This window comes from Telmatherina bonti, assembly GCF_933228915.1.
Source record: "Telmatherina bonti genome assembly, chromosome: 9".
Classification (NCBI taxonomy): domain Eukaryota; kingdom Metazoa; phylum Chordata; class Actinopteri; order Atheriniformes; family Telmatherinidae; genus Telmatherina; species Telmatherina bonti.
Window position 1 is genome coordinate 28376290 of NC_136627.1, and position 24343 is coordinate 28400632.

The window sequence follows — 24343 nt, forward strand, 5'->3', positions numbered from 1 at the left end:
ACACCTGTGAATAAAATTTTAAAAGTCTTTCACCAGGTCAAAGAATTAAACATCTCTTGTGAATTCATAGTCATGTGTAAAAGAAGCCTCCTTATATTTTAGGCTTATACTCATGGGGTAAAAGAAAAATGCCCACAAACTCCTGAATGACCTGAAGTGATATTGTAGAAAGGAGTGAATCAATGCTTCCCCACAACAATGTAGAAACTAATAATGGCTCTGTGTTACATCATGAGTTAGTTTTCATCTTAGGTGAACTTAACTAATTCAAGACCTGGTAATTGAATGATTGGGTGATTATTATCACTATTATTATTGTTATGGTTCTTCTTCATATTATTATCATTATTACTTTTAGTAGTATTAGTATTAGTATTAGTAGTATTAGTAGTAGTGTTAGTATTAGTAGTAGTAGTAGTAGTAGTAGTACCGTAATAGTAGAACTTGAAGTAGTGGTAGCTGTAGTTGTGGCATAAGTTGTAATGGGATTTTTCTTTATCAAAATAACAAAAGAACCTAAATCTTTTAAAGTAAAAGTTAAAGCTTCTACCAGTCATGACATGCTGATTTTTATATGACACATGATCATGAAAACAGGCGACTAGTGTCCGGATATCAAGCCTGGCCCTATTTGGCCTCTGTCCTGTTCTGTAGTGGCGCTATTATTACAAGTCAGGGCAAAGGACGTTGCATTCTTGAAGTAGATATGATGAGTCCATTATATCAAGATAGCTGTGTAAATATCAAAAATCTAAGTTCTATTACGGATTGATTCATAACATCATGAGATCACAGGTGTCAGACTCCAGTTCTCGAGAGCCTGTTTCCTGCAGGTTTTTGTTGTCTCCATGCTCCAACACCCCTGACTGAAATTAATAAACAGGTTGACAAGAAGCTGCTGGATCCATTTGATTTTAATCAGTAGGTAGAGAGAAACAACAATAAGCTGCTGGACACCGGCCCTTGAGGACTGGAGTTTGACACCCCTGCCTTAGATTTTTAATAAAAATATCCTTTTTATAACTGCATGTCACTGACTGTAATGTGAAGCAGTATGGATGTGCTTCTTTTACCCCCTTCACCAAACTGCAGAGGGGCCATCAGTGGGGAACTGGTCCTACAATGTGTTTATGGACATTGTCCAGACAGGGTTCATATTTCTATGCTGCAAACATAGTTTGCCAGAAAATCTTATAATTGTAAAATATTTTTTTAACAGTTTCTCACTCCAAACACTAATATGCTGCTTATTGAACCACATATTAGTTATATGTTTTATTAGTTATATTTGAGTAAACATGAGAAATGTAAGAAAACTGACCCTAAACAGGCTTGTATTGTAAACCAGATATTTTTTTTTTTGTCTTGCTCAACAAACTTGCTCAACAAGTTTCTTTACAAAGCCCTTCACAGACAGCATGTAATTAAAAATCCAAATAACCTTGAACTGAGTTATTATATCCTAGACAGCTGTTTACAATAGACTCCTTCTTTTATTATTTTTATTCATTCATTTTCCAATTAATGTAATGATTGCCTAACCCAGGTTACACATTGGAAAGGTCGCCAGTCCCTCACAGAGAGACAAACAACCATTCTCATTCCTATGGAGAATTTAGACTAACCAATTTCCTAACATGCATGTCTTCAGACAGTGGGAGGAATCGTTAAACCTCTCCCCCAGCTGAGGATCAAACCAGCCACTTTCTTGCTCTGGGGCCACAGTGCTAACCATTACACCACATGCAGCCTTCTGACTCATGATTTAAAAAAAAAAAAAAAGACAGCTTTCTTTTTTCTTCTTTTTATTATTATTATGGAGGCTGGCTTTGGGCAGAGGCAGGAGGGGGCAATGACCCCTCAACCAAATACCTTCAAATCCGTAGAGGATGGCACAAGCTTCCTAAACTCTCTCTCCTCACCAACAAACTGTTTGCTGGCGATACAGGATCTGTGGTCGGCAATTGGGAGACCACTGACCAAAACTGGCCCACTCGTGATAATATCTGGCCAGATTATATTTTTCAAAAATATAACTGAAAGAGTGATTTGTGGGGCTGCACGGTGGCGCAGTGGTTAGCACTGTGGCCTCACAGCAAGAAGGTCACTGGTTCGATCCTTGGCTGGTTTGGTCAGTGGCCTTTCTGTGTGGAGTTTGCATGTTCTCCCCGTGTATGCATGGGTTCTCTCTGGGTACTCCAGCTTCCTCCCACCATCCAAAGACATGCATGTTAGGTTAATTGGTCACTCTGAATTCCTCCTAGGAGTGAGTGTGAGCATGAGTGTGGTTGTTCGTCTCTCTGTGTGTGGCCCTGCGATGGACTGGCGAGCTGTCCAGGGTGTACCCTGCCTGTCGCCCAAAGCCGGCTGGGATAGGCTCCAGCTTCCCCGCGACCCTGAATTGGAATAAGCAGTTTGGAAAATGAATGAGTGGTTTGTGCATGTGCAAACATGGTGCTGTTTACAACACTGTTAAAAGTGGCCCCTTGGATGGTCTAGCAAAAGTGAGCATCAGGAGCAGAGGAAGTCAACTATGAGAAACTACTTGCTTAAAGGTGAAATGCTTTGCTACAAGCTACAGCAATAAACCGCACAGCAGCCTTCTAGTACCAGCAGAGTCCCATGTCCGTGCCAGTTAACCTCAAAGCTAGCAGCAGCTTCTCTGCGATTCAGTTTTCCAGGCTTGGTTTGGAGGCAGAAAGTTAAACAGCTGTTTCTGTCTGAGTTTTCACAGATAGTGGAGGCAACAGAACTCAGCATTACGGTTTCAAAACCGTTAAAGAAATGTTGCATTTCAGGGCCTAAAATACCATACAGAAAGATTAATAAAATAACGGGTTTTGTTGAAGCTGAATGACAGGCAGCAGGGTGTAAGATTCAATTCCAACATCTCCCTGACACACTGATCAGGGAGCTGCTGCTGAACAATAAAGTACACTAGAGCCCACACAATGTTAAAAATATGTAAGCACATACAATATACAATTAACAGTTTCCATTTTAATATGATGACATAATATATACCAAATGTATAAATAGAATATAATTTAGCAGAAGAAAATAGACAATAAATGGTCATTTTGGCTAGCTGTTCAGTTGGTCAGAAAAATTTAGCTCCCAGGTCAAATCAAGTGGCCAACGCCAGCCCTAGGAGCTATCAGCAGGACTTTTGGTTTCAGGTGGGACAACCATACTGGACAGATCTTAGCTAGAGGTCTGACAAACTGCAATCTATTTTTCAGGAGCTGGGCTTGGGTTAGTTATCCCTATTGTTGTTAACATCAGCAATTTGGCTAAAGCATGATGTGTAAGCTAATGCCCCTTCACATAACTGCCTGTCCCCTCATACATTTCTGGAGCAGACCTATGATGATTTTTTTGATTGATGATTTTTAATTATCTTGATTTTTTGCAAATTATATTATATTATATTATATTATATTATATTATATTATATTATATTATATTATATTATATTATATTATATTATGTTATTTTATATTATTGCGCCCGCGTCACCAGATGATCATTTTTCATTAGCCCCTTGTTTGTGGGCTATGATTAGTTTGTTTTGGTTATCTTCTGATTAAAAGCACAACTGACTTTTACGCACGGTGCGTCACGGGTGCACATGCAGGATTGGTGTAAACAGTAAGATGTGTGGCTTTTTGTTGTTTTTGTTTTTCCATCAAAATTACCCAAAACATTTTCACATGTTCAGCGATGGAATTCTGTTCCTATACTGCTCATATAGTCTCTGCCCCTCCTTATTTCTACGGTTCCAGGGAACAACAGCGGCACCACCCACCCCCCGCTCCCTCTCCACCACTCCCCAGTCATTCCGCGCAGACGGACGGGCAATAACAGCGGCGGCACAGAATCATTACGCGCCTCTGCGTTCAGACAAACACCGTCTCACTGGAATGAGTCGCCACAGGAAACCCCTGATACGCTTTTTCTTCACATTGGAGACACTGACAACGTGAAAAGAAAAGAAAAAAAAACGGCACCATCAATCGGACATTAGTTCTGCGGTGATTTGAAGGAATAAAAAAGCAGAGGATCATCTCCTGCAGGCATTTCTCGTCTTTCTGTAGACCTCACATCGCGCGTCACCGCCCATCAAAAGGCTGTAAAGGACCGTCACGATAAAGCGACGAAGAGGGGGTGAAAAGGTTAGAAAGCAAACGCAAAGAGACAGGAGGGGCGGGGAGGAGATGATGGAGGCTCTCCTTCCTGCACTGAAGAGGCACCCAGGTCCGTCGGTCCTGGTTTGCTCTCTGCTCTTCAGGGTGGCCCACGGACTGCTTAGGAAGCTACCTGTGCCCAAGGTAGTGAAACAGGATGCCTTCCGCTCCTGGAAGTGGAAGAACCTCTCTGTTTCCATGGTGCATTCCCTGCTGACTGGGACTTGGGCCCTGACCTGGTAAGCCTCCATCCAGAGTAAACATCTGCCTGTACATCTAGCCCTCCATCCACACTAGGGCAGCATTGTCTATTGACTGTCCACATGATGTGTAATGTGTAGGAGTATGTGGCGCAGTGACAGCCTGTGGCAGCCAGGAGAAGAAGGGCATGTTCAGACTGGGTGGGGAATAGTGAGACAATGGCATTCTTAAGAGGGAGGGAAATGCCACTATACAGTTAGAGCTAAACAAAGTTCTTCTTGCTGTTTGTGCTGTCCGACTTATTTCCAGCGATTCAGAGCTTTTATAGGAAATACGTTTTTTTTTACTCTGCCAGATCTGGGTGACAGGCAAACTGCAGATATCAACAGGAAAAACCTGCTGGCTTCTTGTGAAAGCATTTTGAGAAACAATTTTCTTGGGTGGGACTGGCTTGTGACTCATCTTTTATCATGAACAAGTGGGAGCAAGGTCATACTTTTAAGTTACCACTTCTACTACTATATAAATATGTTCAAATAAAAGTTACTGGTCATTCAGTCCTCAATAGGGGTAAAAGAAACTCCTTACATGTTGCCTTACATGCCACATACAGAAACTATAGATAATTTATTAACAAAAAAAAAATAGTCTCAGTTTATTTATGCAATGAGGAGATTCAGAGAAGAGTTTGCTTTTTGAGGTGTGGTTCTTTTACCAAACAGTATAAAAAGTGGCAAAGAATAGCAATGATGCATAAAAACAGCAGGCATAGTTATATTTAATTAGATGAACATGCATGCAGAAACTAAACATAAGATGTGGTAAAATTACACAATAAAACATTTTAACATTAATATAAAGCAGGGATGTCAGTTGGTCTCGGGTGGGGAATAAGAAGTCATAACAGCTGATATTAATGTCTTTGCTTAGTCAGGCTCTTCTCTCCAGGAGTGAGCCCATATATGTCTGACTGAGGCGAATACAGAACCATCTATCCATAACATATATCCCTCTCCAGTGTGGTGATTTGGCCAGAGACGTTGAGCAACATCCACTCGTATCACACCTCTCTGTCCTACCTGCTGATCTGCGTCTCCACAGGTATGTGAATGCATCTTGAGGAAGAATAACACTTGAAAACATATTTCTATAAGAACTGGTTTTGTTTTAACACATAATTAATTAAAAATCACAAGTGGATTTCACAAGTGGATTGTTCAATGATTTATCTTTGAATCTGCAGATAATTTCCCTGATAAATCAGTTGGGTTTTCTTTTTTTACTAGAAAATTTGTTTTTAAAAATTTGCCAGAGCTGTCTGTTGACGAGTTATTGCCCAATCAGTTTAATGCACGAGAGGCTGATGTGGGAGACGAATCATACAGAACCTCTTCCTCCTCCTTCTTTTATCCACAGCACTTTTCTAATTGCTTGAGAAGCACCCAGCAGGCCCTCCCCTCCCACCTGATTCTCTTAACAGCCAAATGGGTGGCTTCTCTCATTCACCATGGCCACCAAAAAACAAGTTTCTTAACATAGCGGCTAGTTGTGTGTCTCAGTATCTTCAGCGTGCCAGTCATACTGGGGCACAAAAGGACTTTTAGTCATTGGAATACCTCCAGCTGAATCAGGCTGACAGTTTAATAACCAGTGAGAATTGTTTAGTCTGCATTAAAAGACAAGACATTTTGCTCTGCTGTCTGATAAGTTTAACTCTGATTCCTCTTGTCTCTGGGTGACTCTGAAATTTGCACTGTAGTGTAAAATATATTTAAAGCAGGTTCTTTTCTGAAGAAAGCCCCTTTGAGATGAGTGAATTCAAAGCTGTGACTATTTAGAACAAAACTGAGGCAGTATGCTTTTCATCCCTCAGATTTAAAATAAATCAACTTTCATCACCACAAGTAATATTTCAGCCAAACTGTTGGGCTAAACTGAAAGCTGAAAAACCTGCAACCTGATGTTAAGTTGTAGGTCACGACGCTGTTTGGGCATGTTTCTTGCAAAGCAGGCGACGCATGCGACAGACTGGTCCGATGTGGAGAAAGGTGTGTGCGGTTACGCTGGAACACACTGCTGTCATTTACGTGATGGTAAATTCATGATGACAGATGTGTGTCATGTGTCCTGCTGCATTCAGATGAAAACATGACACTCAGACTAATGCAATGTTATGGAAATGTGTTTTTGTCCCATGCTTGACATTATTTTCTCATATTCACCTGTGTTGATGAGAGCCTTTCTGTAATTTTCACTGTTTTATTTCCTATTAGCTGTAACACAAAGCAGCAAAGCAAATGTCTGGACAATATAAACATGTTTGAATCTAGAAGAAATCAAGCATAGTTTAAATCTTCTCTGATTTACAGCTTATGAAGAGCAGGGTGAGAAATGATAGTCATTGCATTTTTTTTCATGATTATAAACCCTAATGTCAACATTGGCAGTTTTACCAACAGAGCTGAGCAAGGTAAACACGACACAGAGCAAAGGAGTTAATCGGTTATTACTTACTGATAGCAACAAAAAAAGCAAACTCTGCATCCATCTGCCATCCTGTTTTCCTTCTGGGTTATTCCCTGCTGTAAAATGCAATCCGATGTTTATTTCTGACCTCGTCTGGCTCGTACACGAGATCGCTTTTTTTTTTTTTTTCATTTCCTTTGTTGTCTTGGTCTTTTATTCCATTTGCCACAGTATTCCCCCCACCCCCTCCTCTCCCAACAATTTTGTTGTGTTTTCTTTAATTTAATTTTTAACTGTGAATGTCAATTATTATTTAGTCTTTGGTGTGTGATGTGATACCATAAATTAAAATGTTATGTTGTGCTGGCCTGGAAAGTAAAGTTGTGATCTGTAGTATGTTTGTCCCTGAATGTTCTGGGACAGTCCCAGGCCTGGTAATGTGCTAAAAAATGGTTAGTAAACCACACAACAAATTAGAAGCAGATTATTTTTTTAAGGTTCACAGGCTTCTCTGGTGTCACTTTTATGCGTTGATTAACTTAACTGACTTGTATTCCTAGTCAGCATCTTATATGTTTAATTGTTTTTTGCAGGGTACTTTGTGCAGGATGCTGGGGATATTATTTTAACAGGACATGCAAGAGGCTCTTGGGAATTCTTACTCCATCATGCACTGGTAAGATATTTTGCTTGTCGCCGTGTTTTAAGTTTAAGTCAGTTGAACCTGCATTTCTGGCTTAGATGACATAACTAATTCAGCACGCGAAGCTAAAGGAGACAGCTAAAGGAAAGTAAAATCAGACTGAAACAATTACATTTTATGTGTGTTTGCAGTAAGAAACGAAGGGAAATTAAAAGTTATTAGTGAACTTTGTATTTATTTGAAGCCTTTCATGCATAGTTGTCACTACAGAGAATGCTGCTTTCAAGTTTATGCATGGGTGACAAAGTTATACTTTTACATGAGCCATTCATACCATCCACTGCCACCTACTGAGCAATAAATAAAAATGAAAAACACAAATCATTAAAAAAAAGAAAAAAACCTTAACATGTCCTCATTAGTAAATGTTTGTAAAAAACATATTCTTTAAATAATGAAAAAAAGAAAAGGTTAATATCTAAGTAAATATAGAAAAAGTACATTTTTTCCCTTCGTAATACCCAATTATTGTCCAAATCCTATCCAAATGCATCTAGATATTAGTTCCACATGCTGTTGTTGATTTTAATGAAAAGTAATTAATTTAATCTCATCTGAGCAAATAAATCAAGGGAGGAAATCACTTTCTGATTGCATCGCCTCAACTGAGCTGAATAACAGATAAGACTCTGGGCAAAGAATAATTACAGTTTACTGAATTAACAATAACCTATCTGAAATTATGAGCACTTTTGATTTGTGTTAACTCTTTAAAGTATTATATATATATATATATATATATATATATTCGCTAAAATTAGCTTAAAATTTGATTCAGAATTGGAAAATTCATTGTTTCTTTGTCAGGCAGTGCAACACATGCTATAAAATTTACAGTATATGTTGAGTAGAAACATGAAAGTTAAACAAACAAGAGAGAAATGGTAAATCCAAAAATCTTCAACTCCCCGTGTGTGTGTGTGTGTGTGTGTGTATTTTATCCTCAGGTGATCTGGTGTTTCCTATATGCCCTCTACACTCAGCTGTATATAGCCGGTGCTGTGATTGCCCTCTTTGTGGAAGTCAACAGCGTCACCCTTCACCTGAGGCTGATGCTAAAGCTGGCTGATGCTCAGTCCTCTCCCATCTACCACATCAACAAATTTGTCAACCTCTTCACTTACATCATGTTTCGTCTGAGCACCCAGTTCTACCTCACCTGGTACATCATCCACAACTATTCCTGGCTGGACCACGGCGGATGCTTTCTCGTCACCATGATGGTGATGAACATCATGATCGTAATTTATTTCTACCGTTTGCTCCGGGCTGACTTCTTTCCCCGACGTAAGGCCTACGTGGGACAGAATGGCACACATAACAACAACTCCAAGAAGTTTCTCAGTGATTGACTGGGGAGGGTCACAGGATTGTACGATGTTTTTATTCCAGGTGGGGGTTTACAGATTTTGTCTTTTCCTGATCATTACTGGCATCATTCCCAGCGACAACTGGTTCCCTTTGTTGCGTTTCAACAAAAGGGATCTTTGTGGAATAAAATGCATCCTTTTCAGATGCAGTTTTTTTACTGATGTTACAAAATCCGGGTTAAATGAATTACAGTCCTACTTTATTTGAAGTCTCAGTTTGTGGTTAGGTTGACAAAAAAAGCTTTTGCATTGTTACCCACTTTCAGCATATACGATATAGATTTTCAGTATCACAATCTTAAAGGAGTTTGTAAACATTTTGGGAACTTTATTGATGTTTTTTCTAGCTGAAAAATACAAGTTATATTATAAGAACAACACCACTCAAACTTTAACAGCAGATGCTACAACCAGCAGCCAATATCCATAATGCAGTAATAAGCTGTCATTTCATTCTATGAAAATCTAACATTATTGCTTTGAATCTGAAGAAGACATGATATATAACTTTGCCTGTTAGTTATATGGATAACATCAAAAAGCAATGAGGTCATTATGTGAAAAATGAACGTCAGAAATCCCTTTTGTTGCTTATTCATGATGGATCAGCAAAGTTTCCATTTCCAGTAAAGGAAACTAAATTTTCAAACATGTTGGAGGGTTGGTTGGTGCTTGCATGGACTGTGTGCTGCCTGTCAGCACGTGCCCAGAAGATGGCCAATTAGTGTAAACTGTTTTTTTGTGTGGGCTGCACGGTGGCGCAGTGGTTAGCACTGTGGCCTCACAGCAAGAAGGTCACTGGTTCAATCCTTGGCTGGTTTGGTCAGCCAAGGATCGAACCTTGGCTGACCAAGGCTTTTCTGTGTGGAGTTTGCATGTTCTCCCTGTGTATGCGTGGGTTCTCTCTGGGTACTCTGGCTTCCTCCCACCATCCAAACACATGCATGATAGGTTAATTGGTTACTCTAAATTGCCCCTAGGAATGAGTGTGAGCATGTGTGGTTGTTCATCTCTCTGTGTGTGGCCCTGCGATGGACTGGCGAGCTGTCCAGGGTGTACCCTACCTGTCGCCCAAAGCCGGCTGGGATAGGCTCCAGCTTCCCCGCGACCCTGAATTGGAATAAGCGGTTCGGAAAATGAATGAATGAACTGAGCATAAAAACTGGGCACAGCAGAAGAACAAAGGGAAAACAAAGCACTTAGAAAAACCTTTGGTTGTTGACTAGATTACATAAACAATATTGAACTATAATTTTGCAAGTTAATGTTTCTTCAGTATTTACCACTAACATGAGTTAACTGGTACAATATGTCATGAACTTGCAGACATTGGGGTTGTAATGACCCTTATTCTACTCTTCCAAAGGTGTAGCTATTGCTTTAATAAGAGGGTTTACCATTGTTTAACTATTTGTTTAACATTTAGCTAAATATACTTGTTCTGAATTTCCCCAGAGGGCAGTCTAGAGGGCAGTCCTTAAACCTTGACAATACTAAAATATCCTTGCTAAAGACAATGGGGCTGATACACTCATGTCTATGAGCTAAACGTGCAAAAGAAATAAATAAAAAAGAAGGATGTATTTAAAGACAAAAGAGGTGTTTTTATCTTGAGAAATGGTTTAAAGTTGTTAGTAGCTGGACTTCCTTACCCAACAGTGCTGTCTGCCATTACTTTGAGTTGCTTAAGTTTTTTGCCACGTTGTGAACTTAGTACTTGATGTAGCATTTCGGACAGAAGAAGACATGTAATGAACTTCTTTTAACTTCTCTGCAAAAATGCACAACTCATGTTCATCAAAATATAAGGGATAAATCCTTTAGTACATTCACTTGAAAGGGGAAAGTGCATTTTGTGTTGTTGATAACTTTTTGTCAAACAAATTAAGTGTGTTGCCATAGATACTGTGTGTGAAATGTGCATGGGGAGTTGTGGTTTCAAATTTTATGTTTTTTCTTTCCGAGATGAAAATTTATGGACTCAGATTTTAAAATCTTTGTGTGTGTATTTCCTCTACTCCCTGTATCTCTATGAAGCCCCCATCTCCCTGTTTATGGCTGAAGTGATACTGTATTATGACATAACAATGTTGTCAAGGACCAACTGAACTGCTAACATAATCTGATACAGGATCATTTGTGGTCCTATTATAGGTCTTCTGATAAATGAATTGGTGTGTGACTAGTGGTACTGAAGCTGGATACCTGCCATCTTACAGCTGCTCAATAAGGACCCTCAAAAAGCCCTTGTATTGAACAGGCAGCAGCACAATTCCACATAATAAACACAACTATGTAGTTTGTTTGCAAAATGATGATACTTTTACAAAAGGGGTTCATTTTTAAAGATGTTGTATCAGACGTATTGGTCCTCGTCTTTCCTAAATAATGTTTGTACAGAACTTTGTAAATAATGTCCTAAAGTGTGCACTCTTTTTTTTTTTTTTTTTTATATACTTTCAAATTAGTACACAAAGGTGTTGACCATTAGTCTCCATGATCATTCCTTAAATCATAAGTGCTGATGTTGACATTGGAAAACCTAATGAGAAGAACATTTCATTTTCTGTTTCAAACAATGCCAAGAAAATCCAAGTAGACATGTTCAGAGTGGACATGCATCTGACCTGTGTGACAGTGCCTTTACCACAGTGCCTTTAGAAACAAGTACAGACAACAATAATGTGTGAATAAGTATATACATATACTTCAACATGATGTTAAAGTTAAAAAAAAAAAGGTTTTTCAAAAGTGAGTTTGTTTGACCATGACCATAATAATGTAAAATGTTTCTTGTATGAAGTGATTTTTAGGAGACCCATATTTTGGATCATGAGTGATACCATGAATAAAAAGTGTTTCAAATTTCAGTTGTTGTTGTTATTATTATTATTATTATTGTTATTATTATTATTATTATTATTATTATTATTATTATTAGTAGTAGTAGTAGTAGTAGTAGTAGTAGTAGTAGTAGTAGTAGTAGTAGTAGTAGTAGTAGTAGTAATTATTATTATTATTATTATTATTATTAGTAGTAGTAGTAGTAGTAGTAGTAGTAGTAGTAGTAGTAGTAGTAGTAGTAGTAATTATTATTATTATTAGTAGTAGTAGTAGTAGTAGTAGTAATTATTATTATTATTATTATTATTATTATTATTATTATTATTATTATTATTAGTAGTAGTAGTAGTAGTAGTAGTAGTAGTAGTAGTAGTAGTAGTAGTAGTAGTAATTATTATTATTATTATTATTAGTAGTAGTAGTAGTAGTCGTAGTAGTCGTAGTAGTAGTAGTAGTAGTAGTAGTAATTATTATTATTATTATTATTATTATTATTATTATTATTATTATTAGTAGTAGTAGTAGTAGTAGTAGTAGTAGTAGTAATTATTATTATTATTATTATTATTATTATTAGTAGTAGTAGTAGTAGTAGTAGTAGTAGTAGTAGTAGTAGTAGTAGTAGTAATTATTATTATTATTATTATTATTAGTAGTAGTAGTAGTAGTAGTAGTAGTAGTAGTAGTAGTAGTAGTTGGAGGTGGCTGTAGGTGTCACAGATAGAAGTGACAGCTACAGTCACAGAAAACACCTCAGTGACCAACTCATCAATTTGTTAGAAGTCCGTGCTCTGACAGAGACTGCAAGGTTTTCTTCATAAAATCTTGAACAGTCGATGAGATCAGCTAAATCTTTCCTTGTAAGCAAATTACAAAACAGTAAAGGATCAGAAGTACGAAAGTTCAATATTTAATGGATTGTAAATTGGCTTTAATTTTGTGTATTTGTGTTTTGTTAGCACTTCTGGTTGGACAGTCTGCTGCACACACTCCTTCACACACTTGGGGTGAAATATTCATCAAGCTCTCTGCAGTGTTGACAAAGTGTTCTGGAGGAAGTGGTAGCTATTATCTAACATGATTGACCGCTTAGCCATCATCCTCTCTTTAACCACCTCAACTAGATCCAAGGGGCATCCCAAAACAGTGGTGGCCTTCCGCCACAGAGCCATGAAAGGTTTACAGGAGTGCCCCCTCAGTCTCCAGCAGTCTGATCTGGCCTTTCATGTAAAGTACAGCAGGGTTCAGTGTTCGATACAGTTTGCAGATCAGGGTGTGTTCCCTGGATGTTGCCCAGTAGCAGGAATCCAACACCAGTTTTCTGCTTTTTTCTCCCATGTTCATCCTGAAGTGGTTTCATATACACCCCCCCCAAAAAAACCCAGCATGAGTCCCCTGTATTCATCCTCATCTGTGATGAGGCCGGTGATAACAGAGTAAACAGATTACTCCGGGAGGTGACAGGTGAGTGTCACGAGAAGAGTGAGGATTGTCCCCTGTGGAGGCCCAAGACTGAATGCTTCAGAGTGCCACGCGTGTCCTCACATGCACACTGAGGATCAGGGATGTTCAACTCGGTCCCACAAGGGGCGCAGTCCTGCAGGTTTTCAATGTATCCCTGCTTCAACATGCCTGACTCAAATGAAATGGAACCAACAGCCTATGAAGTTCTGTACAATGAGTCATGGCTTTGAGTACCGTAGTATCAGACTCATGGGCAAACTGTTGTAGATTATATGACAAGCACGGATGATAGAAATAAACAAAAACCAATTGCTCCAGAGTCCTTTTCAGGTGGGATGTCAGCGCCACCAGCTGGCTGCTACTGAAGTTCTTTGGGTGTGGAGTCCTTGGTGCAGATACAAGGCAGGAAAATCACCACAGCTGTGGTAACCTCCCCAGCTTCAGGCTTAGGTTGAAGAGGTACTGAATGTTTTGCACTGTTAATTTGTGCAGAATAGTTATGAAGCCTTGAGTTGATGCCATCTGGACCCACACCCTTCCTCGTTTTGATCCTCTGTGGTTTTCTCACCTGGGTTATTGTGCGGGACTGGCAGGAGGATTGCATTCTGGGGATGTAGCAGTTGGTATAAAGGGATTAGTAGTGGGGGATGACTGAGCTACATGCAGCAGGAGGTGAGAATGGGGGTGGATGTGTGGAGGAGGATGGGGTTGTAAACTTGAGGCGTCAACAATGCTTGCTAGTGCAGAGGGGACTGGCTTGGGGAAGTCGCAGGACACTTAAGAAGTTGTTGAGTCCCAGTTCTGACCCCCAGCAGACTGGGAGCCTGGTGCCTTGTGGGGACACTTCGCTGATTGGAATATAATCCAGTTTAACAAAACAAAATGATCTTTATTTCATTTCACAAGAAAAATGTGCAGTTCCCCCTCTGACCAGTAATCTGGTAGCAGCTTACTTAATGACTAAATAGTTAAAACTATAATTACATGTTTCAAACATGCATGCAAAAAATATAGTGATGTACTCTGATATACTGACAGATTAATATCTATCTATCTATCTATCTATCTATCTATCTATCTATCTATCTATCTATCTATCTATCTATCTATATATATATATATATATATATATATATATATTTTTTTTTTAATATATATATATATATATATATATATATATTTTTATATATATATATATATATATATTTATATATATATATATATATATACATATATATATATATATATATATATATATATATATATATATATATATATATATATATATATATATATATATATATATATATATATATATATATATATATATATATATATATGTTAGTCATTTACATGATCAAGAGGACGCCTATAAGAAAATGCCATACGGTCTATGGCACCCTCCTTGTAAGCTACATGGTACAAAAAAAAATAAAATAAATAAATTATATATATATATATATATATATATATATAATATATATATAATTTTGATATATATATAATATATTATATAAATAAATAAATATATTATACAAATTATATATATAATATATAATTTTTTTCAATTTGGTAATGTAATTAATATACAATAGATAGATAGATAGATAGATAGATAGATAGATAGATAGATAGATAGATAGATAGATAGATAGACTGTTTTTCATATTTCCTCCAGCAGGGGACCGAAGGAGAAAATGTGGGAAGAAAAAATGAATCCAGGGAACTGAGTCAGCAGCAGCTGCGGTGCCACTCGACTGCTCCTCTCAACTTCCGCGGATCGACCTCGGCGTCGCAAATGTTGCCGCTTTGATCATTGAAAATGGATCTGCGAGGCGCTCTGTTGCCATAGGAAGCGTCTTTTCGGGGAAGAATAAAAGCAGAAAGGGGAAGAAAAAGTGAAGTGGACCACCCTGAGTCGTGAAGGTATCTTGTAACATCTCTTCAGCTCGAGCACGCTGCTGTTAAAAAGTTTTCTTTGTACAACTTTGTTGCTCTTTTCTCTGCGTAACGTCCATGTTTCCACAGCTGTTTGGTACATTTACACCCGTTTCCACGTCGTGTGGTTTTAGTTGCGTGTGTGGAACCAGACCAAATGAAGAAAATGAGACATCTTCTTTAGCGGGAATTTAGATGAACAATAGGATTAAATCAGACTGGAAGTGGATCAGCACTGATGTCTGCCTCCGCTTCATTTCACGACAACAGCGTTTTTCTGCCTCATTCGTCTGTTCCGAAGTCAGCGTTGCCAGTCCAAACTGAGTGCCAGGAAACCGACTAATTTGCATAACTGGGCATGTTTTAGTGGCCTCCAGATATAATTTATTAAACATAAAAAGACGTGATCAGGAGCTTTATCCTATAAAACAGAAACGTGTGGCAAAAACAGGCCTCCACGTCTCCTGATTTAGTTTAATTTAATGTAATTAATTATTCTTATGCAAACATTCATTCATTCATTTTCCGAACCGCTTATTCCATTCAGGGTCGCGGGGAAGCTGGAGCCTATCCCAGCCGGCTTTGGGCGACAGGCAGGGTACACCCTGGACAGCTCGCCAGTCCATCGCAGGGCCTTATGCAAACACATGCAGGTTAATCCAAATGTGTGTAGTCATGATATTTCATGCAGTTTCTTTAATACCCCACAAGAGAAAATTGTTTTAGGTGTAAAACAATATGGAAATATAATGAATGAATGATTGAATGAATGAATGAACTTTTTTTGAACATGTAATAGGCCAACAATAATCAAACATGAATGGACAGACATAAATAAACAAACAAATAAATAAAACATAACTGACAGTTTCATATTCTATTCACATATCCAAAAAGGAGTGGAAGTACAAACTTATACTACCCCCCACCCCCTTCCTACCAAATTATTAACTATTCATAATGATGTATTATTACCCTTATTATTATTAAAATAGTCTATAGCGTTATAAATAATGTAACTGAAGATAACACCAAAATACCTTTGTTATAAAACAAAATAGTAATAGTATCTTCATTTATATTACTTGTAAAAATAATTTCTTTTAACTTTTTTTTAAAAAAACTGGTTTATATTTGGACACATTTCCTGAGAATCCCCTCCAAGATTTCTACAATTTAACCCCACAATTTGAAAACCAAAAGTTCTCCATAATCATCTAAACCTGCAGGCATATGTTTTTATTAAACTTTAAATAAACAAATGCTTTTGTTTATAACTGGTTTAACCTAAATGATCTATAACATACAACTTGATCAGCGGTTATACAATGGCCTCAGATCCTGTCTGGGCTTTAGTAGTTGCCTGACACTGATTATGAAAATAACTGATACTGACCAAGCAGGAGAAGACTGGCAGAAAACATTTCTGGAGATCAGATGCATTTTGTAATAAAGAAGAGGTCATGATGTTTTGTGAAAAACCAGGTAAACATATTGCAAACATGCTAATGTTCCCCAGAGCTCATCACAATGACCGATGACTGAAGATACCGCCTAGAAAATTCCAATGAAAATTGTTTAACTGTAAGATTGACATGTAGGATTTTTTTGTTTCAGTTTTGAAAAATAAAAACCACAAATGATGAAAAAATAGTAAATTTACAATTACTTATACTATGAACCTGAGAAAAGAACGGAAATATTTGATTATGTAGATAAGTCAACATGTTATCTCTTTGTTCAGTGATTGTTTTCCTGGAGACTCCATGTCTGTCAGAGGTTCAGCCATGAGTGTTCTTCCTCCGGTTCGACGGGACCGAATCATCGCTCAGCTCCCTCAGGTTAAGCCTCTATGTCCTGTCTGCTACTTCTTTTTCTACAACATTTTACAGCCTCTCAAAGTCACATTCTTCCTTCAGTCTTTCAGAAAAGAAGCGGCTCTTCATACCAACAATGGCTTCAACAACAAAGTGAAGACGGCCTGCCAGGAGCAGCGGACTGGCACTGTGGGGTCAGTACTGGAAACTATACTATCTATATGGTTTGCTTTCTGTGACTCTTATTAACTTACTGATTTATATTTTTTTCTTTTATCAGCAGATTTAAAATCTCCAAGGTCATTGTAGTAGGTGATCTGGCTGTGGGAAAAACCTGCCTGATTAATAGGTAATCCCATGTGGTCATTTACATGTACAAAAATCAGGGTGAAGTGCAGTTCTGGGAATGAATAACTCAGATGACCTGTGGGATCTGAAATCAGATTTGCATTGGGCATTCTATGTAGATAACTTCTACCAAAAATAAGTTAGTTAAGAATAACAGCTAAAATCTTTGCCCCCATCCTATCACCACTGTAGGTTGTAATATTTTTATTTTAATGATGCTCAGTTAATTCTAAAGTTTTAGAATGGATTTCCTCTGAGGATTACCTGTTACCAATTCAAGTGTGGTCTTTGGTGATATATTGGCTCAAGGCGATAAAAATCCTGAACAAGATTCGACGCAGGACTGAGTGCCAAGTAATTGCCTTCCCATTGCACTCAAAAATCTGATGTTAACAGATGTTAGTAGTTTTTTTGGCCTATTGCTGTTAAAAGGAGGCAGTATCCACGTGCGTTGTAGTACAGTGACCCAACCAGGGTCCAAAGTCTCTGGTTTTAATAGCATCCCATTCAAAAAGTCAACTCATTTTTATCACATCATCAATTGGATTAATCCCTTCTGAAGCTTGTGCCATTAACCCTTTATCAGGCAACTGACCAGTTTTGATAACTTTGTTTTCTTTCATTTTCAGCATAAAACAAATAAAAAAAATGTAACTATAGAATGGAGATCCAGAAGGACAATTTTAGGTTAAAATGTCTAATTTCAGGTATTTCATTGAGTGCCCTATAAAGGGTTAATTGCTAAATCAATATCTAATCTGACACAAAAACAATCCGATCAGGAAAATCTTCTGCTCTGAAGTATAACGTAGCTTCATTCTGAATAAATACTCTTCTTCAACTAGGTAATTACTGTAAAAACTTTAGAGTGCTTTTGTGATTTTAGGTTCTGCAAAGATGCCTTCGATAAGAACTACAAGGCAACAATTGGTGTTGACTTTGAGATGGAGCGCTTTGAGGTGCTGGGTGTTCCCTTCAGCCTGCAGCTGTAAGTTTGATCTGGATTTCTTGAGGGGAATAAATAAAGCTCATCATCTCATGTGACCTTGCTCACTTGTTTTTCTCTCTCTCTCTCTCTCTCTCTACTTGGCCTGCAGGTGGGACACTGCAGGCCAAGAAAGGTTCAAGTGCATTGCATCTACATACTACAGAGGGGCTCAGGGTAACTCATGTGTTTTCCATTTACAACACTGTTTAACAAGGCACAAAATGTCAGAGACGAGAAACAAAAGCCTGGAATTTGAATTAAAGCTGTTAATGTGCTAAAACAACATCTTCTATTTTCTCAGTTGTGATTATTGTGTTTGATGTCGGTGACATCGCCACTTTAGGCCATGCAAGGTAAGCTAATCAGTCAGAATAATCTTGTTTGTGCATATTCTGTCCTGGCAAGTGGATCTAATGCTGTGTTTCCATGCCTGCAGGCAGTGGCTCGAGGACGCCTTGAAAGAGAACGACCCCACCGCTGTTCAGCTGTTTCTAGTTGGCACTAAGAAAGACATGAGTGTAAGTCTTCTGTTGTTTTAAAGTGGACATGCCTGCAGGCTTTTTATGTTATTTTTACTGGAGCCATTCATGAATTGTTTGGATTGATGCCAGCAGCACAAAGAGTCTGTGTCCTGGGTCAAACCTCAGGAATGTTTCTCCTCCTTCACTAGACCCCATAGCATTAGTGGTGGAGGCAGAAATGAAGAGGACAGCAACATTTTCTAAGACTTAACTCAATTTTATCTAGCAGTGCAGACACTACTTTTCTGTTTAGTGAATTCTGTAATAATTTATAGTTTATCTCTCACTTCACTGCTATGTTGACTCCATATGGATTTACTTTTTGTTTTCTTTGCTCTGGTATTTTCCAGAGTCTAACTTGTTAATTTAATTTACATTGTATGTTTTATCCAACCAGCAGTTCAAAAGATCCTAAAGATCTTTCAGCCATGGAGAAGGGTTATACATCGTGTGTTTATAATGAGAAAGAAAACGCCTAACCTGTGTAATGTAATTATTATTCATGATTTATTTGACAGTCTCCTGCTCAGTATTCTCGGATTGAACAAGATGCTCTCAAACTTGCACAAGAGATCCATGCAGAGTATTGGGCTGTTTCATCACTGACGGGTGAGTTTATGGATTTTAGTGCACAAAGTTACAGTAAAGTCAAAGTCATGCACAGCTGCATAAAAACATGGATGTATCCATCCATCAGTGGATGTGAAAAAGATACTGAAATCCACAATGGTGCTCAGCTTATTTCTACTTCTAGTAGGATCAACTTCAAAGCTGGAGCTCACAAACTAATGGGTGATAATACGGATCACCTGGCCTTTTTTTTTTTTTTTTTTTTTTAATATAATGCACCCAATGTAAGAAATCACAGATGTGTCAGGTCTCTTCATGTCATGTCGGCATGGGCTCCACAACATTTTTTTTTTCATCATTCTTTCCATTACTGCACTGCAAAAACTCGGCTTTAAAAAACAAGAAAAAAAATACAAAAATTAGGTAAATGTTGCTTAAAATAAGATAAATGATCTTCCAACAGAACAAGAAAATTTGGCTCGTCAAGACTTCCCAAAACAAGTAAAAATACTCTTAAAACAAGAGGAATTCTCTGGCATAAAAACTAAGAATTATCTTACCTTTAAAAAAATAAGCGTATGTGAACTCAATTTAAGATTTTTAATCTTACTTAGATTTCAGTTTTTACAGTGTGGTGAAAGAAGAAATCTGTAATTGTGAGATTATGTAGGATATTGTAGTATTAGAAGGATCAGAGAATGATTTATTTAGTTGCAGCCAGTCTGACTGAAGGTGATTCAGATTTATGGTTTAAAAGGGATGTGTCATGGTTTGTTTGTTTTTAAGAAATTTATATGATCAGCCTTTGGTCCATTTCAGTAAAATAGTTCTCTGTATCTCAGTGTTGTTTCATGAATTCTCTGTGTTTTTTAAACATAAAATTGCTTGTAGTGTATAGATGAATATAGTGATGCAATTTTGAGATTTTTAGTGACTTCCCTTCTATTATGCAATAAAAAAACCAAAAACAAAGTGCTCTTCATAAAATCAGTCAATCTGACAAGGCATGTGTCCCTAAATTATAGATGTTTTATTTCTTTAACTTACCTTAAACGTATTAAAGCTATTGTTAATGGTGAAAGTTACGTTTTTGAAACTGGCCCCGGCATATTTGGTTTCTCCCTCCAGGAGAAAATGTGAAAGAGTTTTTCTTTCGAGTTGCTTCACTGGCATTTGAGACGAATGTCCTTGCTGAACTGGAGAAAAGTGGATCGAGGCAAATCGGAGATGTTGTCAGTGAGTACTCAAAACTGTCACAAACCATAAATACATGGTTGTATTTGTCACATAGTTTAACAAAAGAGTTTTGTGTCCCCCTCAGGAATTAACAGCGCTTCAAGCAGTCTGTATGCCACATCCAAAAAGAAGCAGCCCAGCTGCTGTCAGTAAGGATGGATACAGAAGTTTGAAAGTCAAACGCACAGACTCAGAACGAGGCATTTCCTAGCAGATGATGATGATGGCTGCTGTCCAGCTGAGCGGGCAGGATTTCTGTGGATGGAGAAGGAGGCGGCACACTGACGTTTCATTTCCTGGCAGGTTTAAAGTCAGACTTTCCTGGCCCGGCCGGGGAGGCCCCTTCATGGGATGAGTGTGGATTCTTGTGGTGTTTCTTAGTTTAACTTGCTGGGATTTAAAGATTGACACAGTACTTGCACAAAAAATGACTTGTGGTACGGCCAAGGATGCCAAAGAGTGACTGTAAATGTTTGCTTTGTGTAGAGTTTGGATTAAATCTGCAGTTTTGCTGCTGTAGTGTGTATTTCAATAACATTTTTATTCAGTTAATCACCTAAAAGTTTGTTGTGTAACGTTATGGCCAGTTGTATTTGAGTGGACTGAAGAGATTGCATTTTCTCTTTACTCTTCATATCTTGACCTTACAGACTGACCATTTTTGTAATGTTAATGCTTTGTTGTTTACAAATTAAGACTGATTTTTTTTTTTTATAGAAGTAGTGTGTTTGAACATAGAGTCTGCCATTTATTGTCACTTTACACGTCTGTAAGAAATTTTAAAAGACAATCATATTATTTCAGTTACTAAAAGTAGTTCAGTTCTTTCATTACAAAAGTGTTTATGCAAATTAAAGTATTTCATGTCCGTGTCTCTGATCTTCTTCAGTGAACTCTTAAGGAAACACGTCTACTTATTAAAGCTTTTAAAAGAGTCCAGATATTTCCCATCGATTTGACTCTGCAGCCCTTCGGGGATGCAGTGAGAGCACTTGTAGTTTTCCTTAATCCACTTCCCTCCTGGAGTGTTCTCGATGGCGACGGCCGCTACACCTGTAGAAAACACGGCAACATGTCTGAGCTCAGCTTCTGAATGTCTTTGAATGACTTCATATTGTTGTTTTGTTGACTGACCTGCTACTGTTGCCCCCATTTTCTCCACCAACTGGATGGCAGCCTTCATTGTGCCTCCAGTCTCTATCCACTGGTCCACTAACAACACCCTCAAACCTGCAGCAGGACACATGTCCAGGAGAAACATTTAGATTAGTAAAAGCTTTTTTTTTTTTTTTTTTAATCAATCTAGTTAAAATAATCTGCAATAAAACACAAGTATACATGCTGATAGATGCAGAAATGCAAATAGAAAAAACAATGTTTTTGACTACATTAGCAGAAATGTGACATACATTCAGGTGTTATAAGTTCAATTTGTTTAAAGTCAATGAAATGGTAAAAAAAAAAAAAAAAGATGTTCCATCTGTTGAGGATCAAAGTTAGATTAATACATTTATAGCTATCATGCCAACAGAGGGAGCATAAACAAATCTGCAGAATTTCCCAGCAGGCAGGAGCTCAAATGGGTCATACTGGGGTGGTCTGCCTTGTGGGAGGGGCTTCTGTTGATTTCTGCCTGAAAAGCTCAGTCTGCTGGGATTGGTCAGCTTTACTGGCCTGATCAAGAATATCATTTTATGTTTTCAGAAAATCAGAATGAAAAGCCATAGAGAAAATCTTAGGAGTGTAGTTTTGTCATAGACACTGGACAAAACACTGAAGTGTCCTAATTTGAGAGAAAGTAGACTTAAACACTGAATTCTGTGTCATTGAGATCGAGGTTGGGAAGGACTTTGTTTAAAGAGTCCATGTTTAACTTTTGATGCTCATTCGGGTTGAACTACAAGCTTTTGTTTTCGCTCTTTATTTTCCAGCAGTGCATAATCTCATCACCGTTTTGTCTTTATAATATGGTTTAGATTCTGTCTCTTTCTGAAAGGCTCCATCTGTTATTTAATCAGAAAATGCAGAATATGTTGCAAATTGTGGCACTAAAGCCAGTTCAGACACAGCATCATATTTGGGAGATACTTTAAACATGACTTCTGTAATTCCTGCTGTAATTCCTTTGAACAACACCAGATGATGCTGCATCACAAGGAAACAGGTTTTTTCAAAGTTAAGTGAGTTTTGTGCTGCTGAGGTTCATGCTTGTTAAGGAAACAATTACTCAGCTTTTTTTATGCCCATACATATGATATAAAACTGTTGGTCAAAGTTCGTAAATCTCTATTACCTTTATTTTCTGTCAATTTTTTTCATTTTCTTAATAACATAAGAAAAATCTTCCATTTGTTTTAAGGAGGTTGGGTCCTGCATGAGCTCTGGCAAAATGTTTTGCTGTGCTGTTTTTGACATGAAAACTACCAATTTGGATCTTTTTTTTTTGTCATTTGAATTTTTACAAAACGCTAAATCTTAACTATCTATATGACTTCTACTCTTCACATCAGCAGAACAGTGGAAGTGTAATCTTTACTCTCTTGATCTTCTCAATCCTGCAGTCCAAACATTCCCCACTGATAGTGTTATGCAATTTAGTTAAAGGAAAAGTGAAGATTAACCTGGTTTTAGCACATCCAGTCTTACTTCCATAGTCTTTTCTCTGCCTGTGTAGTCTGTGTAGGTTTGATTTTGAGTGGCTACACACAGATGACCCGCTTTACGAATAGCCAGGAAACCTTTGCCAAGAGTAGTGGCAACAGATGCCCCTAGAAATAAATCAACAACAAAAAAGTAAGTCAGTCTGACAAAGCAAAATCTCTGAAATGGAGCGTGGTTAATCCTGATGTGATACATATTAACATGCTTTTTGTGAGGAGCAGAGTTTAGAGGCATAATGTCTAAATTTAGTATCTCTGCCTCTGGGTTCATGTTTCTTAACATATGTACAAGCACAGTAACCACTTCTTTAAATGAGATTAGTTTGGGGTCTGATTGGAGTGAACTCTGCTTTTGTTCCCTCTCAAGATAAACTGCTTTGTTTTCTCACCAAGAATAAATCCCATGGCATCTATCCCAGCAACCAGGTCAATGGTGTCGCTGTGGAACGGACTGAGGAGGTCTTTCACGCATTCTGCAAGAGCCTGGAGCCAAAAGCACAGGGTGAAGTCATAACATGCAGAGAGCGCACATGATTGTGCAGCTGTAGAGAACATTTGGCTGTTTTAGTTGACGTTGCCAGTCTGCTGGAAACCACTGTTTCGCTTTTTGTCGTACCTGGGAATTGCAGTAGAGTCTGGATGGGTCCAGCCAGGCGAACTCTGGGCCTTTTATGTTTGGGGCCATCAGAGAAAGGTACCATCCTTTCTGTCTGTCTGCAGGAACAACCAACACGTCCATTTCAGGCACAGCCACACTTCTCTGTGTGGTTATCGGGAGAAACTGTGGAGAAGCAGCTGGGCTGTGAATGAGAGAGCTGCTCATATCGGGTTTCACTGGGATGGACGGTGGGTGGGAGGGGACACTGACACTGGACTCTGTTACAGACTCTCTCAGCAGTTTGTGCTGGATTTTTCATTTACAACAGAAAGTGTTAATTATTCATATGATCAGTGTGTAAAATGTGACAAATTCTTATCAGGAATATACTTGTGTTCAAAGATGAAACAATCTGTAAACACAGACTAAACT

General features: G+C 38.0%; 3 protein-coding genes across 3 annotated transcripts; 2 read left to right on the forward strand and 1 right to left on the reverse strand.

Annotated features, from left to right (window-relative positions):
• Positions 1-4217: 4217 nt before the first annotated feature.
• On the forward strand, positions 4218-8909 carry tlcd1 (TLC domain containing 1; the record flags this gene model as incomplete). The annotated part of the gene is made up of 4 exons (XM_079246931.1): positions 4218-4426; positions 5407-5489; positions 7448-7530; positions 8505-8909. The coding sequence occupies 4 exons, from the start codon at positions 4218-4220 to the stop codon at positions 8907-8909; spliced, it is 780 nt and encodes a 259-aa protein (XP_079103057.1).
• Positions 8910-15034: 6125 nt separating this feature from the next.
• LOC306760942 (ras-related protein Rab-34-like) lies at positions 15035-21017 on the forward strand. Its single transcript, XM_079246996.1, has 11 exons — positions 15035-15161; positions 16918-17014; positions 17093-17184; positions 17271-17339; positions 18225-18326; positions 18436-18500; positions 18628-18679; positions 18763-18844; positions 19366-19456; positions 20546-20653; positions 20739-21017. Exons 2-11 carry the CDS (start codon positions 16940-16942, stop codon positions 20804-20806), a joined length of 804 nt encoding a protein of 267 aa, XP_079103122.1. The 5' UTR covers positions 15035-15161; positions 16918-16939; the 3' UTR covers positions 20807-21017.
• A 362-nt stretch (positions 21018-21379) lies between these two features.
• On the reverse strand, positions 21380-24102 carry LOC306760943 (adenine phosphoribosyltransferase). The gene is made up of 5 exons (XM_079246997.1): positions 23930-24102; positions 23703-23796; positions 23275-23421; positions 21788-21883; positions 21380-21706 (listed from the first exon to the last, which is right to left on the reverse strand). Exons 1-5 carry the CDS (start codon positions 24050-24052, stop codon positions 21564-21566), a joined length of 603 nt encoding a protein of 200 aa, XP_079103123.1. The 5' UTR covers positions 24053-24102; the 3' UTR covers positions 21380-21563.
• Between the last annotated feature and the right edge of the window lie 241 nt (positions 24103-24343).

Coding starts and splice junctions, on each gene's coding strand:
- LOC306760942 (XM_079246996.1), top strand. CDS start 16,940: ATGTCTGTCAGAGGTTCAGCCATGAGTGTTCTTCCTCCGGTTCGACGG. Junction 17,340..18,224: donor AAAACCTGCCTGATTAATAG/GTAATCCCATGT, acceptor TTGTGATTTTAG/GTTCTGCAAAGATGCCTTCG. Junction 19,457..20,545: donor GGCTGTTTCATCACTGACGG/GTGAGTTTATGG, acceptor TTCTCCCTCCAG/GAGAAAATGTGAAAGAGTTT.
- LOC306760943 (XM_079246997.1), bottom strand. CDS start 24,052: ATGGACGTGTTGGTTGTTCCTGCAGACAGACAGAAAGGATGGTACCTT. Junction 23,797..23,929: donor GACTCTACTGCAATTCCCAG/GTACGACAAAAA, acceptor TTTTGGCTCCAG/GCTCTTGCAGAATGCGTGAA. Junction 23,422..23,702: donor TGCCATGGGATTTATTCTTG/GTGAGAAAACAA, acceptor ATTTATTTCTAG/GGGCATCTGTTGCCACTACT.